The following is a 16,254-nucleotide window of genomic DNA, read 5'->3' on the forward strand; positions in this document are numbered from 1 at the left end:
TGGAGGGTCTCGGGTTCGATTCCGGTCAAGGGCATGTGCCTTGGTTGCGGGCACATCCCCAGTGGGAGGTGTGCAGGAGGCAGCTGATCAATGTTTCTCTCTCATCGATGTTTCTAACTCTCTCTCCCTCTCCCTTCCTCTCTGTGAAAAATCAAAAAAATATATTTAAAGAAAAAAGAATAGCAACGGACCGCTTGGTCAACTGGTGCGAGTGTGACTTCTTGCGGAGATGGGTTTTCCTGGCAGGCTCAGGACAGGAGCACAGCAGTTTCTGTCGTGGTAGTAGTGCACAGTGGAGGAAAATAATGAACGGGTCACAGTAAGACTCACCAGGAAATGTTCTTCTTGCCTTCCTGTTTTAAAGTGGTGATGGGTGTTGAAAAAAGTGGGCAGGGCTCAAACTAACCCAATTCCCGGGTTGAAAATGCTGTCGAAGCAAACTTTCCTGGGTGTGTCCGGGCCCAGCTGTCCTTTTTTTTTTCCACCTAAGAAAATATTAGATGATTAGGAAAGACGCTTAAAAGTTATTCTTTGCAGTTGGCCTTTCAGGACTGTATTTTACTGTAAGTTTGGTTAAAACAAAATCTGGTTAAGAGACAGATGGTTTAGGTGGAGGCCTCTCAAAATGGTCATTTCGATGAAAGGCAACCTACTCTGAGGCTTCTCAGTGTTTCCCTAACTTTTCCCATCTTTATTTTTAAAAAAATATATTTTATTGAGTTTTTACAGAGAGGAAGGAAGAGGGAGAGTTAGAAACATTGATGAGAGAGAAACATGGATCAGCTGCCTCCTGCACACCCCCTACTGGGGACGTGCCCGCAACCAAGGTACATGCCCTTGACCGGAATCGAACCTGGACCTTTCAGTCCGCAGGCCGATGCTCTATCCACTGAGCCAATCCGGTTAGGGCACCACCTTTATATCTAGTTATTGTACAGTATCCGCCGAGTGCAGGGGTGTAATCTGCTGATCTTTCTCAGAGACGTGCTCATAACCAGTTGTAAAACAGGGTGCTAGAAATGTCCCTCTTGCTTCAAGCTTCCAGCATCTCAGCGGGGAGGCTGTTGAAGGATCACGGCTTACGGGCCTACACTTTTTCGAAAGTGAAGTGGTGAAAATGCCACTTGTTTCCCTGCTGAGGCTTCCCCTCGGATCTTGAAAGCATAGCCCAAAAGCTGAGGCAGTGATTGCGACAGAACTCAGGGAGGGGCGAGTTTCACATTCCAGTCCTCAATCCAGTCTTTTCACTATTAAAGCTTTTCTCTGGCTCAGTCCATTTCAAGCCAAAATGCTCTCAATATGCTGGTGGAATTGAGGGCCTTGGGCGGGGAGGTAGAGTGGAGCCCCTCTGAGTATCCAGAATGTTCCAGAATCTCCAGTCTGGCCTGTTGTCAGGACGGTGTTCAGACCTGATCCGTGTGTCAGTGGCCCACGCTGCAGAGCCGTCAGCTGCTTTCGGCTGGGACAGCCCTTTCAGGACCACAAGACCAGGCCCGGCTTTGTTGTCATGATACATGATGTGCCTTTTCCCATCCCAACATGTTGTATCATCTGGCCGCTCTTGAGATATTTGGGAGTCATTGTGTTGGTCATTGTGAAAAACAACTGGAAAGATGTAACGCAGATTCCCTGCTCACCGACGGAGCAGGAGGGGAAGCAGAAATACCTTTAATGGCTTATTTCGTGAATCCAATAGAAAGACATCCTCTACACACTCCATGTCGGAAATGTCACTGGAAAATAATCCCAATGAGTAGACCATCTGCTTTTCAAAATGCTAATTCATGTCTTTGATGCTTTGTGTTATTTTACACAAAATGGCGATTTGAAGGTAGTTATGAAAATTTCTGTTTTGAATATCTTTCTTTAATCGTTGATCCACACCTTTAAAAGTACAAAAATAACTATAAGCGTCAGTTCCCAATAGACAAAGCAATTGATTGTGTGTCTGAAGAGTAATCCAGGACATTAAAAAAAACATTACCACACTTTAGTTTAATTCTCATTTTGAAACTCTGAAAAAGACTCAGTGATGCTGTTTTTGGTTTCCACTTAACAGAGAGATATTTTGGGTAGTTGGGACAAGACTAGCTAGCATTTTGCTTCCACGGTCCTGAAGAGATTTAAAAATAACCCCAATGCAAAATAGTTGGTTTATTAAGATTAACTTAGACATACTGTATGTACTGTGCATATTTAAAGTTGGATAATTTAATATTTGACCCATGAAATCAACACCACAATTGAGATATTGAACATTTCCATCACCACAAAGTTTCCCCGTACTCCTTTATATCCTCCCTCCAGTTTCTCCCCACATACCTTCCCAGGCTGATGCGCTTTCCATCATTGTAGATGAGTTTGCCATTTCTGAAGTTTTATGTAGTGTTATACAGTGCGTGCTGTTTTTATGGTTGGCTTTTTTTTTTTCACTAAGCATAATTGTTTTGAGGTACATCTTTTTTGTATTATGTATCAATAGTTGATCACTTCTTATTGTTGACCAATATTCCTTTGTATGTGTACACCACAATTTCTATAGAGTAGTTGTGTTTCAACTGAGGACTGGTGAAAAAAGAACGTAGAAAACCATTTATAATGACAGTAAGGTTACTTCTCCGATATTTCTGAAGACCAATGAAGTGAAAAATACATAACAAATGCAGAACACTAGATAAAGCCATAATGGAGTAAAAAAAACCCAAAAAACCCACCTACATTTCACATTTATAGCCCTTGAAAATGTTGGATTAAGGCTACAAAATTAGTATAAGACACTATGAACTGGCAGAAAGCTCAATAGGATTAAAGAGGACTTATTCTTTGAAGACTGTTGGTTACTCAGTTTCATTAAACACATTTTTGCGCTGGGCCTATGTCTGGCACAGGACTAGCAAGGGACCCGACCTCTCTCTTGCTCTCTAGAAGTTCCCGTCCTTTAGGTGAAATGAGACATAAATGGAAAGCAGTGCAAAATAAAAGGTAGACATGAGAATTGCAAGAAGAGAAGCACAAATAGCGGAGGATGCTCCGAGGTGGAAGAAATTGTTTCCTGCCAGGAGGCACATGAGAACTTGCTTGCGAGGGTGACATCTTAGCAGGGCTTTGAAGGATGGTTCTAGTGAATACAGGCAGAGGTGAGAGGATGCCAGCATAAGCCAAGAGAGCACGTGAGCGAGGGCCCGGAGATGGGACATGAAGGGACATCCACGGTGGAGAGGAAATCGAGGTGTGGGCGCAGCTGGTTTCTTCTGTGGCTGTGAGGGAAGGGTCTGTCCCCGGCCTCTCTCCTTGGAGTGTAGATGCCGTCTTCTCCCTCTCTTTACAACGTCTTCCCTCTGTATGCGTCTCTGTCCAAATTTCCTATTTATGTACGGACACCAGTCATCCTGGAGGTAGAGCCCATCCTAACGATCTCATTTTAACTCCATTTCCTCTGCAAGGACTCTTTTTCCAAGTAAGGTCACATTCTGAGGCCCTGGGGTGAGGATTCCAACATATCCATTTGAGGGGAGAGACAATTCAACCCACAACAGCTCTGGTTGGGAGTTTGGGCTTTATGGTTTAGGACTTTAGGCAAAGGGGAGTCATGGCAGGTTTTTGATCTGGGGCACCGTCAGAGGTACACTTCCAAATGTTTCACTGGCCATGTGTGCAAATGAATTTGAGAGGAGAGAACAGGGTAGACATGAGGGGTAGTAGGAGGGGCCCTGCTGGGAGATGGGCCACAGCCCATGCCGACCTGAGGTGGGTGTGATGGGCGAAGCAGACCTGGCCATGGAGAAGATGAGAAGCAGCAACCCAGGTCAAATGTCTGGGTGACCTCCGCTGTGCTTAACGCATGATTAGCACTGTGTGGGTTTTGAGGAAAAGTGACGTTCTGTCACTGAGCAATCTGTATGGTCTGTTGTCAAGAGTATTGATAAAAAGGACCACACAATGCCCTAACCGGTTTGGCTCAGTGGATAGAGTGTCGACCTGTGGACTGAAGGGTCCCAGGTTCGATTCCGGTCAAGGGCATGTACCTTGGTTGCGGGCACATCCCCAGTAGGAAGTGTGCAGGAGGCAGCTGATCGATGTTTCTCTCTCATCGATGTTTCTCACTCTCTATCCCTCTCCCTCTCCTTCTCCCTTCCTCTCTGTAAAAAAATCAATAAAATATATATATATATGTATATGTATATATATATATATATATATATATATATATATATATATATATTTATATATATATATAAAGGACCACACATTGCAAAGGAAGGCAAATTACTAGTTCATGGACCATCATTTGGAGATAATGGCAGGGTTGCTTTTATCCACGGGACAATCAGGACCTCACTGTTCATCACCTTTGGTGATCAGAAACCAACTGTCATCTATTGTGAAGGCAACTGAGTTCATTATTATAGCAGGAACCCATGTTTTTAGTTTTATTTCAAATGTTTGCCTTATGATGTGTGTATACACACACACTGTTTATAAACTTCATTTATGTAAAGTTTATAAGTTTCACAATCTTCACAGCTATTGTCTAATTTTATTCTTTCCCTATCTGGGAGGTAGAAGGGAGCAAATTTTGTAAATCCAAATTTATATTTGAGGAAACTGAGGATTAGAGAAGTTTTCAGGACTTGTCTGATCTAACTGGTCTTTGACTGAGTTGAGACTTTAATGGTAACTCTTGTTCTGGATGATAGAATTAGATGTCATTTTCCATATGGTCTCCATATTAGTATGATTAGTCCATAGTGGATATTGGTGGCTCAAGGAAAGCCATAGTGTGGTGTCTGGTACCACCTGATAGGCACCCACAGGATATTTGCTGAATGAATGGGTGAAAGAGAGAATGTGTGGGTTATTTATTTTTCTATTGATGGTTTATTTTGTTTGTTTGTTGTTGTTGTTTTAGAAAGAACAGTTAGTTTAAGGCTTGCAGCAAAATTGAGGGGAAGGTACAGGGATTTCCTATACACCCCCTTCTTCCACACATGTATAGCCTGCCCCATTATCAACATTCTCCACCACAGTGGCACATTTGTCACAATTGATGAACACCATTATCACCCAAAGTCCATAGTTTACATTAGGGTTTATTCTTGGGAGATCGTGTGTTTGTAGCTTATCTTCCCTCCCATTGTTAAGAATCATGTGGCTGAGTTTGATTTTCAGTCATGGAGACCATAAGTTTAAACAACTGACCATGGCTTGTGTTTTTAAAATGGTAATTGTGACATACACATGTAGTCTTTGAAAATAATTGTTAATAAATGCAGCAGCTTGCAGCTGAAATAAGGATTTGAGATAAGGTGGGTTCCAATTAAGTCAATCAAAGTAATTATATAAATTATAATTTAGATTTCTGGACTGGCTATCTTGGTGTAACTTTAAAGTTTTTTTGCCAAGATGTAAGTGTACATGGATTCTCCATGGTGAGAGACAGCTTTATTTTATGAGAGTTCATGTTAGACAACTGTAAAGAGTGGTTTGATGTTACTTGGGTCATACAGTGGCCAAAGAGAGAAATGCATTCTGAAAAAGTTAAATACTAGAAATATAGGAAATTATGTTAAAGATTAATTTGAGGGCTTCTTTGAAAATACCATGCTTGTTTGTATATTTCACTTGAAAAAACTGAAGGCAATTTTAGTGAAGTCTGTGGGTAGTGGGCCAATTTAGGCCCAGTTTACTAGGAGGATAAGAACCACCACTTATACCACAGAATTGATTGTTTTATTTATTTAAAGAAAACAAAATAATACATTTTTATTAAAAACAAACAAAACATGATTTTAAAGAAATGGAAAGCAGCCACATATTTTCAACTGAGCAGATGTCTGTTGGCCCCCTCTTCATTCAGTGTCTACATATTTGTCTTACTCCCCTCTAATTATATAATTTAGTAACAAGTTCGTCCTTTATTCAAGGGAAAACAGCCCATCCATGGGGAGGGGGGAGTACAGTGCTTCACAAGCAATGGAGCACTCTTCCTGAAGGACCTTGGGCACTCCTGACCTTAAACAAATAAAGAACCAGATATTTCTCCAGCAAAATGGGTTAATTCAGGAACAACAAATAGAGGGCCATTTGGGACCTGTGGTGTAAAGGCAACCACCAGCAGGTCCCGAGAAACAAAGAAGAGTGTCACTCTTTTATGGACTTGGGAGGGGCTATTGTAAACAAAGAGTTCATTGGAGGAAATTGAAAGCTGGAAGTACAGTGACTTTTCATTGGCTGAGTTATGGCAGGTCTCCCATTGACTGAGCTGTTACTGGGCAAGGACTGAGTTAGTAAAGTAGGATCACTGTCAGAGATGTAAGGCACATCTCTTCCTGTTGGGATCAATAGTGTGTTGAGTGACACATATGCAAGTATCCTTTCTTCTAGGCTCTGGACTCCATTTTTAAAAAATATATATTTTTATTGATTTCAGAGAGTAAGGGAAAGATAGAAACATCAATAATCAGAGAGACTCATTGATTGGCTTCCTCCTGCACACCCCCCCCCCCTCGCCCCCACATCCCGCTGGGGATCAAGCCCACAACCTGGGCATATGCCTGACTGGGAATTGAACCATGACCTCCTGGTTCATAAGTTGACACTCAACCACTGAGCCACATCAGTCGCGCATCTGGATTCCATTTTAAATGAGGTTTCTGTTCATTAATTTTCACAGCAAGAGTGAGTTTTATAGAATGTTAGAAGAGGCAGCACTGAAACAGGGCATGATTGGGTGTGGTTGAATAAAGATCAAGGAACAGAAACAGGTATACAGCCCAGAGTTGGCTTTGCATCTGGGGATTGGCTGGCTGGAGATACTGTGTGTTTGGTCAAGTTGAGCATTTACATGAACATGAAAGCTCAGTTTGCTGATGTGGCAACCTGGGCAGGAGTAGCTCCATCTGGGTCTAGAAATTTCTTTCAACACCTGCCCAAAGCTTCCCTCTAACCTGGGGCAATGCCCAAGGCTTGCTGTCCCATAGCCCTTACTGTACCTGGGTTCTGTGGTTGTGACGCACTCAGCACGGCCATGGGTGAACCTGAGGGAGGCGGGGGAGGCGGTGAAGGATTAGAAAAGACAGACAAGAGAATAAAGCTGGGGCTAGGTGGAATGCTGCTTCTCTGATGGAGAGACAGCACCACAGCCTGGAAGCTGAGTCTTTATTTTATAGCCAGGTTCCACGAGGCAAAGTAAGGGCGTGGTCAAGATGTTTACAACTCAATTACATGCACCTGATCAAGCTTTGTTTACTTGCTGCACCTCCCTCAGCCCTATCACTCAGCCACGTGGGACCCCAGGTTCGGACCATAAGGTCAAGCTTACAACTATAGCCTTTGGCTATAATTGTGCTGGGACTTGCACGTGGCTTTGCCACGAGAGGATCATGCCCTCTCATTAGTCCCAGGCTGTAGCCACTCTCCACATGTGGTGATTCTCTTAAAACCACATGGGGTTGGCCAAGATAGGGAATGCCATACCCTCAAGTTCCTTAAGAAAATTCCAGTCCCATAAGTCTGCATGAGCAGAGAGGACTGTTCTGAAGATTGTGAGCAACACCGATGCCTTTAAGGATACCTCAGGTGTCACCAACCTTGAAAATCCACGTGTTCTTGGAGGAAAGTTCCTCTTCCTTGACCTACTGCTCCATTGCCAACTCCCATTGAAAGGCAAATAAGCACAATTCTTTTTGTTTTGCTAACTAGCCCCCCCTCTCTACTTTTCCACACCTTAAGGTCTTGGGGTGGGGTGGGTTGTGGCAGCATCTTTAAAAGAAAAATAATGCTCCTCCTAAGCAGAGTGCAGGTGGATGAAATGTTGCCATGTCGCTGTGCTAAGCGTGGATTTTAAAAACATGAAGTAATACTGATTAGCCTGGATGATGTGAGAAATATGAACCTATGTTATAGCGTTTTTGTCCTCCCCCCTCCCCAATTTGGTCATAAATTACGAAAGAAATGCAAGTGTCCTGTGTTTTCACTTCCCAGATTATTACTCTTTAAACTGCGAATGACTTGGCCCAAAGGAAGAAAATGTTTTTATATCTGCAGAGAAACTCATACTTTCTCAGGACTTTCTCAGCTTCTAAGAGACTTCCACCCAGTCACAGGTGTGGCCTGTGTAAGAGCTTGCCAGCACCCATAGTTTTTACCCAAAGGTGTGAAATAAATACCGATGGGATGTCATAGCCAATTCCTTTGCAGTATCAAAAAGCAACACTAAGAACAATGGGTGTGTAGCTGCAAGTTGGAGAGTAGCTGGAGGATATGGGACTGAGGAGGGAGAGAAAGCAGAGAGTGGCTGAGATACTTAAGAGGGAGGGATGGATGTTGCAAACCAAGTCAAGAGAAACACAGGAAAAAGGATTTCAAAATTATTGTGACTTTGCGGGATAATTTGAGAAATAATTTTTCTGCTTGACAAAAAGAGGAAATAAAATGAAGTTATTGGGTGGCACTGAAAAGGTTTGGATTCCCACACCACGGAAAATCATATTTGTGGTGAGCATCATGGGAAAGGCTGAGGCCCATGTTCTCATGGCCCGCACTGTGGGAACCCCGAGTGTGAGCACGGGGGAGTGATGAGGAGGAGAGCCTTCTGGGATTCTGACTCCAGGAATAAGGGCACATGATATAAGTTTGAGAAATGGGATAGTATAGAATTTATTTGGGGGAAATGGCCTGCAACAGCGATGGCCCTTCCCAAAAGAATTCTTCAGGAGAACAGAGTCCATCATTAATCTTGGATTATTCCCCCTCCAGAAAGCCATCATGGTTAGCTGGGACCCTGCGGGGTGCCCCGCCCTGCTCCCCACTGTCACGGCATCGACTTGAGTTTTGTAATGTGTCTCCCAAAGTGAGGAAGTTAAATCTGAGACTGTGGGCTCATTGGAACTGATGCATAAGCTGTATTTCATGGTCTGGACACGCCCTGCACTTGCAGATGATGTCATTTTTAGCAATGCAAGTTTGTCCGAAGGTCCTGATTGCTCTTACAGTAAATTTAACTCTGTACAGCTGAGTTGGACTGAGCCTTGCAGCTGAGCCACTGTGGTTTTCTGTAATCACCTTTCTCCAGGACTGTTCTGTCCTTAGGGTGAAGGGGGGTGATAAATGGTGGAAAATTTCTACATATTATGCTGTATGATCAGTAGAAGTAAAGAGAATTTCGGGTTGTGAAATCTAACTTGCCGCTCTAAGTACAGAAGGAAATGAATTCAAGAGGAAACAGAAAAATCAGCAGCTTACAACTGTGGTTTCTCCAGCAAACATCTCCTTTGTCCTGGGACACAGTCTCCTCTGTGCACATTTTCATTGTGAGCACATGGCTTTGATGTAGAAGCTGTTGTTTTAAAAACATGTACAAAGCTCTGTTGTAATCTGATTTCAATCAGGGCCCATCAGTCTGACTTTTAGATTCATTAGATACAGTCTGTATTTCAGAAATATATTTGCCCAAGCATTCTGGCCTTTAAAACTTAGGTGGATATTCCTAGAAAGTCAAGAAAATATTTTACATTTTTTTATGTTGTTAATTTCAGAGATCTGATTAAAAATGTGTACTGTAGCAGAAAAAGATAAGGTGGAAATTCTGATTTTTTTTGTTTGGTTCCTTCACTTTATCTCTGGGGGGAGACCTTTTCAGACCGTGGGAAGTGTGCGTCGGGGGGGGGGGGTCCGCGTGGGCCAGCGTCACCTCCTCAGATGGTGGTGTGGTCTCTGAGGTGCCGACTGCGTGTCAGCAGGACACAGTAGGTGCAAACGGCGAGTGCCCTTCGGCCGGTCGGGGCGGCTCTCCTTCCACGCAGTTCTGCAATCACGTCTAATGTCAAACTCTGTAGTCTCCACTGCCTGGCTGCACTTACTTTTGGCAAACAGTTACTTCAATGAAAAACTCATGTATTTATTTATTGATAGAAAAACAAACAGAGAACAGGGGGAAACCTCTTGGTCACACTTTGTTCCTAGAAAATCAGTCCACTGTTTTGTCAATTCGAACTTGGGCCGTGGAGACCAGACTTGGTAAAAGTGAATCACCATACGAAAAGGAAGGCAATTTTGACACATGGTACAATAGGGACGAACCCGGAGGATGGGGGATCAGGCTGTGCCATCCCATATTGGTGTTTTTGAGCTGAAAGCATTGAGAATCAGCAGACACAAAGACGAACTCTCGGTCCCCCTCCTCTCTGACGAACAAGCAGAGGGTAAATCCCCCCCCCCCCCCCCCCCCCCGTCTCTTGTACCAGAATGAGGGCAGTGAGCCTGGTCATGCAGACAGCTGGCACTGACATGAGTCTGCCTGAACAAGCCCCCCTAAACCAGGCCTTACCTTCCATTAGTTTCCCCCATATGTTTCCGAGCCATCCTCCCACAATTCATCACCCCTCGAAGCCCCTGTCCTTTGTCTAACTCTACAACTTACCGCCCTTTGTTAAAATGTATGTAAGTCCGAGTTTAACCACTTCCTCTTTGGATTTTTCTCTTCTGTGAAGCCGCTATGCATGTAAAATTTGTAACATCAGTAAAATCGGTATGTCTTTTCTCTTGTTAGTCTGTCTTTTGTCAGTTTAATTCATAGGCCCCAGAACCTAAGAGGATAGAGAAAAAGGTGTTGTTGTTTTTTTTCCTTCCCTACAAGGACATTATGCTAAATGAAATAAGCCAGTCACCGAAAGCGAAATACTATATGATTCTACTTGTATAAGGTGCTTGGAGAGGGCAGATTCATAGACACGGAGAGTAGAATGGTGGTTTCCGGGGCTGAGGGGAGGGCTGACGGGAGTTGTGTTTAATGGGTGCAGGGTGTTAGTTGGGATGATGAAAAAGTTAGGGAGATGGATGGTGGTGACAGCTGCACAGCAATGTGAACGGACTTCATGCAACTGCCCTCTTCCACGCGGCTGTGGCACATTTATTGCTGTGTCGTTTACCACAGTTTTAGAAAATGGAATTCGTTGCTGCGCTATGGAAACCCTGGAGTAGCCAGGGAACAAGGCTGCCCTGTGAGCATCACCCTCGCGTGCTGCTTTTCCTTGTCCCGTAGGCGGGGCGTCCCCCGGCCCCGGTGCTGCCTGCCCGAGAGAGGGGCACCTCTTCTCTCTGGCCTCCTTTCCCACCCGCTCAGGCCCATCCGGGCGATGCTGTGCGAAGCCACACCACAGAGGGAAGCAAGAAGGGTTAGCTCCAGATTTCTGAGGGCAAGCCAGTGACTGGAAGAAGGAGAAGAGTTTACTAAAAAAATCTGTTTTGGGGAGAAATCCCGGTCACCTGAGTGTCTCCAATGGGGCACTGGGCTTTCGATGTGTGCAGTTGTGGCTGGTGTTAAAACAAAATTCAGGTAAATCCGAAGTGCAGGCCAAAGATTCTTGCGCTGTGGAGGAGCTGTCTCGATGTCCTTCTGCCAGGGGTGTGTGGTTATTTTTCAGAGAAATGTTCTGCCAGCGGTTCTAGGACGTGGGAGGAGAAGGACAGCGGGTGGATGTGAGATAGAAACCCAGAGATGAGCAGATAGGCGTGGGCCGTTGCTGTTCCTTTGACAAGCCGTGACTCTCTGGGCCCGTCCTGGCCGATGAAACTTCCTGCGATAATGGAGATGTGCCAGCCACTCGGGGCTGTTGGCCACTCGAAATGCGGCTGGTGGGACCGAAGAACTGAATGTTTGATTTTAGTCCATTTAAAATGGTTTAAATGCAAATAGCCACACGGGGTTAATGGCTGCCTATTGGCCAGCACAGTTCTAGGTTACCTGGTGTGTGATTCCGACCTGAGGCCCTGAAGTTGGTTTGGTTTTGGGAAGACTCAGGAATTCATGTCTAGTTAGGGTTATACCCAAGGGTAATTCTGAAATTTTTAATTAGGACATTGGACTCCACAAAACCTTGTCAGAAGTAGACCTATCACTAATTAATTATTGTTTGATCAATTATTAGTTGATTAGTAATTGTTTATTGAGCACCTACGATAGGCTAGGCACTGTGATTTTAGTGGGGAACACCACGCATAGGTATGCTTGCCCCAGTGGGCTCACGGCCTGCAGGAAAGACAGGCGCTGAACAAGCAGATGCCAGTGAGAATGGAAGCGTGTACGGAAGAGGTCTCACCTCAAGCGGGAGGAGGAGTCGTGGTGCTGAGGCCAAATGAAGGCGCAGTCATTTTGTCACATTCTGTTCTAACAGGGATCCTTCCTTCCAGTCGTGTGGTCCCTGAACTCTGCTTCAGCTCCTTCAGGTCTTTTCTCGCTACCTTCCTTCTCGGTACCATTTCCTCGGGCTGGGCTGGTGCCTTTCACACAGAGGCTGAACTTGTAAAGATGGTAAACCCTTGTTTCACCCCAAAAAAGAGTCCCAGAGGGAGAGGAGAGTTGGGGCGAGTGGGCATGGCTGAGGCAGGGGTCTGGGCAGGCGCAGGCCGCAGTCCCCAGGGTCCCCCAGGATGCTGCGGCCACTGGGATTGGTGCTTCCCAAGGGACCGGCGATGGGAGGGCCAAGGCTGCAATCTGGGTCAGCCCTCCAGCTCTCCCAGCACCTCCTGGGGGGGTCGGTCCCTCAGCCCTCGGTGTGGTGGCCCAGCTGGTGCAGTGAGTTAGCTGGTTCAGAAAGTGTCCCTTGAGCATCTCCGTGTGCTCACAGCCCAGGGGCCCCTGGTAACACTTGGGCTGTTTCCTGCTAGTCACTTCCCTGCGGGTGGTCCAGCCCTGGCTGCCTCGGGGCAGAGGCGGGCCTGGGTCTGAGGCTGCTCCGCTTGCCAACCACGTGGGGAGGTTTTGAAAGGTACAGAGACCTGGGTGCCCCCTGCCCCACGCCAGTGAAAAGGAGAATGTTGAGGGGTAAAGTCCCAGGCTTTTCTGTAACGCTCCCCGGCCAGGGTATTGTGTGCCATGCTCTGGGGGCATGGAAACCCCATCCGTTCTTCCCATCCTCTGTGCAACGCCCCCCACCCCCCCGCAGGCTACTGTGGAGGCAGGCACCCCGTTTCTGTGGGGAAATCCCAGTGTGCCTGTGGAGCTGGACGGCCCTACCTCCTTCCCTCACCCCCACCCTGAGGTCTGAGGACCCGAAGCCGCCTGGGGTCCATGTCGTTGCGCACAGAGAAGTGGGGGCGTGCGCTTTCCCACGGTTAGAGGCGGCTGCCTGATGGTTTCCAGCTGTCACCCCGAGGCGCTTCCCTGCTGGGCCTGAAGCTGTTAGGGGTGCCGGCACCTGAACTCCATTGCTGAGACCGGAACCCTGCCGGGCCAGCGAGGGGAGGGCGGAGCGGGTGCGTGTGAGGGTGGAGAGGAAGGCGGGACTCCGGGGAGCTTTCCCAAGTTATGAGCTGGCTCCAAAAGAATACTGCCTTCGCGGGAAAGAATGGCTGTGCGGGGAAGCCAGACTTCCTCACCCCGGCTCAGCAGTGAGGGGTCCGGCCCTGGGTGGGGTGCGAGGTCGAACCTCTTCCCAGGGCACCCGAGCCTCCTGTCTGCTCAGCCTCACCCGAAGGGTTTAACTGGGCTGTCATCTCCTGGCACTTGAGCCAAACCCACGCGTTCAATCTCAAATGCTCAGAGGAACCGAGTTTTTCTGAGGTTGCACATTTTTCCAGCATGATGCTGTCCTTGAGTGTGCAAAACAATGAAGAGGAATTTTTTTAAGCATCATTTCTAGGACCACACAGAGGATTCCTTTGGTGGGTGGGTGGTAGGGCCACGGGCGCGTGTGCACCTGGACCGAATTAGACACCCAGACGAGTGCCTCTGAGGGGACAGTGGCCGTCTCCGGTGGGTGCGGCCGGTTTGCGTGTGGGGCAAGTGCCAGAGGGGCTCGCTGCTGCTGCTGCTGCACGCGGGGGCGGGGGGGGGGGGGCGAGGGAGGGGAGAGGGAGGCGGGTGGGGGGGGCGCGGAGGAGAACTCGGGTTTCCATCCCAGCCCTGCCCTTCCTGACCGTTGGAACCTGGGCAAGTCACAGCCTCTCTGAGCCTGTTTCTCATTGTGAAAAGAGGGAACTGAATTGTGGGGACTTGCTGGGGGGTGTGGTGGGGATGGGAGAGAATGAAGAGCCGAGGAAGGAGGTCTCGCTCCCCCCACCCCATCCCCTACCCCTCACTCCCTGAGCAGCCCTTCTCTGTTTACTGGGCTTCTCTTCCGTTTTCCTTGAAAAGGGCTCCCACCACACCTTCCCCCAATCCCCACACCAGGCCCCTCCGCAGACCAAGTCAGTCGGCACCCGGGGGTGAGGCGCAGGCACCAGCAGCTGCTCAGTTGCTCACAGTGATTCTCGGGCCCGAAGCCGCCGGCGGGACAGGGGCCGTGGGAGGTGCCGGGCCGTGCTGCCAGCAGGCCCTCTGGGGGTTCTGCAGGCCACCGGGCCTGGCTGGTGGCAGAGAACCTCCCATTCCAGCTCTGGGTGACACGGTTTGACCCTCCATTGCACGTAGGACTTACAAGTCTCTCAGGAGCAGGACTGGACAGCGCCTGCCTCAAGGCTGCTGCCCGCGGTGGGCCGCTTGGCTGGCCGAGGGCCGCAGGCCAGCGGGCAGCTGGTCGACCCGAACCCCACCCCCGAGCAGCACGCAGCACCTGGGGAAATGATACAAAGACTCTTTCTTTCTGGGAATTGGCCCTAAAAACATGCCCAGCTGCGAGTGCTGGTGCTCAACGTGAAGAGAACGGGACGAGGTTCAAGAGTCATGGTCCCGAGCCAGAAGTAGAGGCTGGGGGAATGAAGGAGCGGCTTGCACCTGAGCTGTGCGCCGGGCCCTGGGGGTGCCGTCCACTGGCCACTGTCGGGTCTTGGCCCAGGCCTGCAGGGGGTGGGGGGGACCTCACAGCCCGTCACAGGGTCTGGGTGATGTGCACGTGCATCAGGGGACGTGCACTTTCAAAGGGGACTTTTGAGCGGTTCCAGTCCTAATTCCTCTTTCTCCCATTCGCTGTAGGAGTCAAGACATTTAAAAAATCTGAACACAAGTACCTGAGTAGCTCGAGGCCTGCCACGTTGTTAGTGCCAGGGATAGAGATGGCCTGGGTTCTGTGGGAGAAAGGGGGCCAGTATGCTTTTTTTAAAATACATTTTTATTGATTTCAGAGAGGAAGGGAGAGGGAGAGAGAGCTAGAAACATCAGTGATGAGAGAGAATCATTGATTGGCTGCCTCCTGCATGCCCCCCACTGGGGACCGAGCCTGCAACCCGGGCATGTGCCCTCACCGGGAATTGAACCATGACCTCCTGGTTCATAGGTCAATGCTGAACCACTGAATCATGCCGGCCAGGCCGGGGATGCATCTTTAAAACAATGACCAAGTGACACCTGAGAAATTGTCCACAAAGCAGCAAACTCTGGACAAAGTCTTTGGTGAAACAAAAGCTCAGTGTGTGAACGCTGGCCGCGTCCACTGGGCATGGTGGGGCCAGGTTTTGCTAAGTTGTCTGTTTCCCCAGCCGTCAGTGGGAGGGGTGCTGGGGTGCGGGCGGGTGGAACCTAAGAAGTGGAGGGAGGAGGCCAATAGGGTGTGGGCTGAACCCCAGGGGGTCACTGCTGGATGGAGGAGACTGGCAGGAAGCCGCGGGGCCCGGAGTGACCTGGTCCTCTCCCTGAGTCCACTCGGGAAGCGCCGGGGCTATGACAGGAGCCAGTAACGAGATCCCTCTTCTCCCGCAGCTACCGCGTGAACTTCAGACCCAGGTTCGTCACCAGGTACAAGATGGTGACACAGTTGGAATGGAGGTGCTGCCCGGGCTTCCGAGGGCCAGACTGCCAAGAAGGCCCCAGGGACCCCGGGAAGGCCCCGCGTCCCACGCCCGCCCGGCCTCGGAGCAGCTTGAAGAAGCCCACAGGTAACCGCGGCATGCCCCGTGCTCCGCCAACAGCACCCTCCGCTACGCTGCTGAGCTCTCCGAGTCTGCACAGAACGCAGATCGATGCCTGCAGCCGACGCGGGGAGCACATACATTTATTTGCAGAAGCAGTAGCCATTGGAAGGCAAACTTACTGCAAGTAAATGGCCTTGTTAGGGCCGCCTTACTGTGAAAGCCAAGGCTGTAGAAGTCAGTGTAGGAGATGCTGGGAGTTTCAGGCTTGTGTAGCCCGAGGCAGGGATGAGAAGAGATTCAAAAGCTTTGTGTGTGTTTACTTTCATCTATAAGCTCCCATAAACCCGAATTTAAAGGAGCTAAAAACATTTTTTTTAATAGGTATATAGAATCATTCTCACTCTGTTTGGGGTGAGATATTTGCAAAGCTAAGTCTCACATTACAAGCATCCAGTGAAGTTATTCTTT

The 16,254-nt window shown here is 48.2% G+C and overlaps 1 protein-coding gene across 1 annotated transcript in view; it reads left to right on the forward strand.

The window, feature by feature from the left end:
• EMILIN2 (elastin microfibril interfacer 2) overlaps positions 1 to 16,254 on the forward strand; it is a 43,958-nt gene that overhangs the window by 6,932 nt on the left and 20,772 nt on the right. Inside the window, exon 3 of the mRNA XM_079784934.1 lies at positions 15,635 to 15,810. Within this exon, the coding sequence (XP_079641060.1) occupies positions 15,635 to 15,810 (176 nt within the window). The remainder of the gene's footprint in view (positions 1 to 15,634; positions 15,811 to 16,254) is intronic.

This window comes from Cnephaeus nilssonii (assembly GCF_951640355.1).
Source record: "Cnephaeus nilssonii genome assembly, chromosome: 11".
Lineage (NCBI taxonomy): Eukaryota > Metazoa > Chordata > Mammalia > Chiroptera > Vespertilionidae > Cnephaeus > Cnephaeus nilssonii.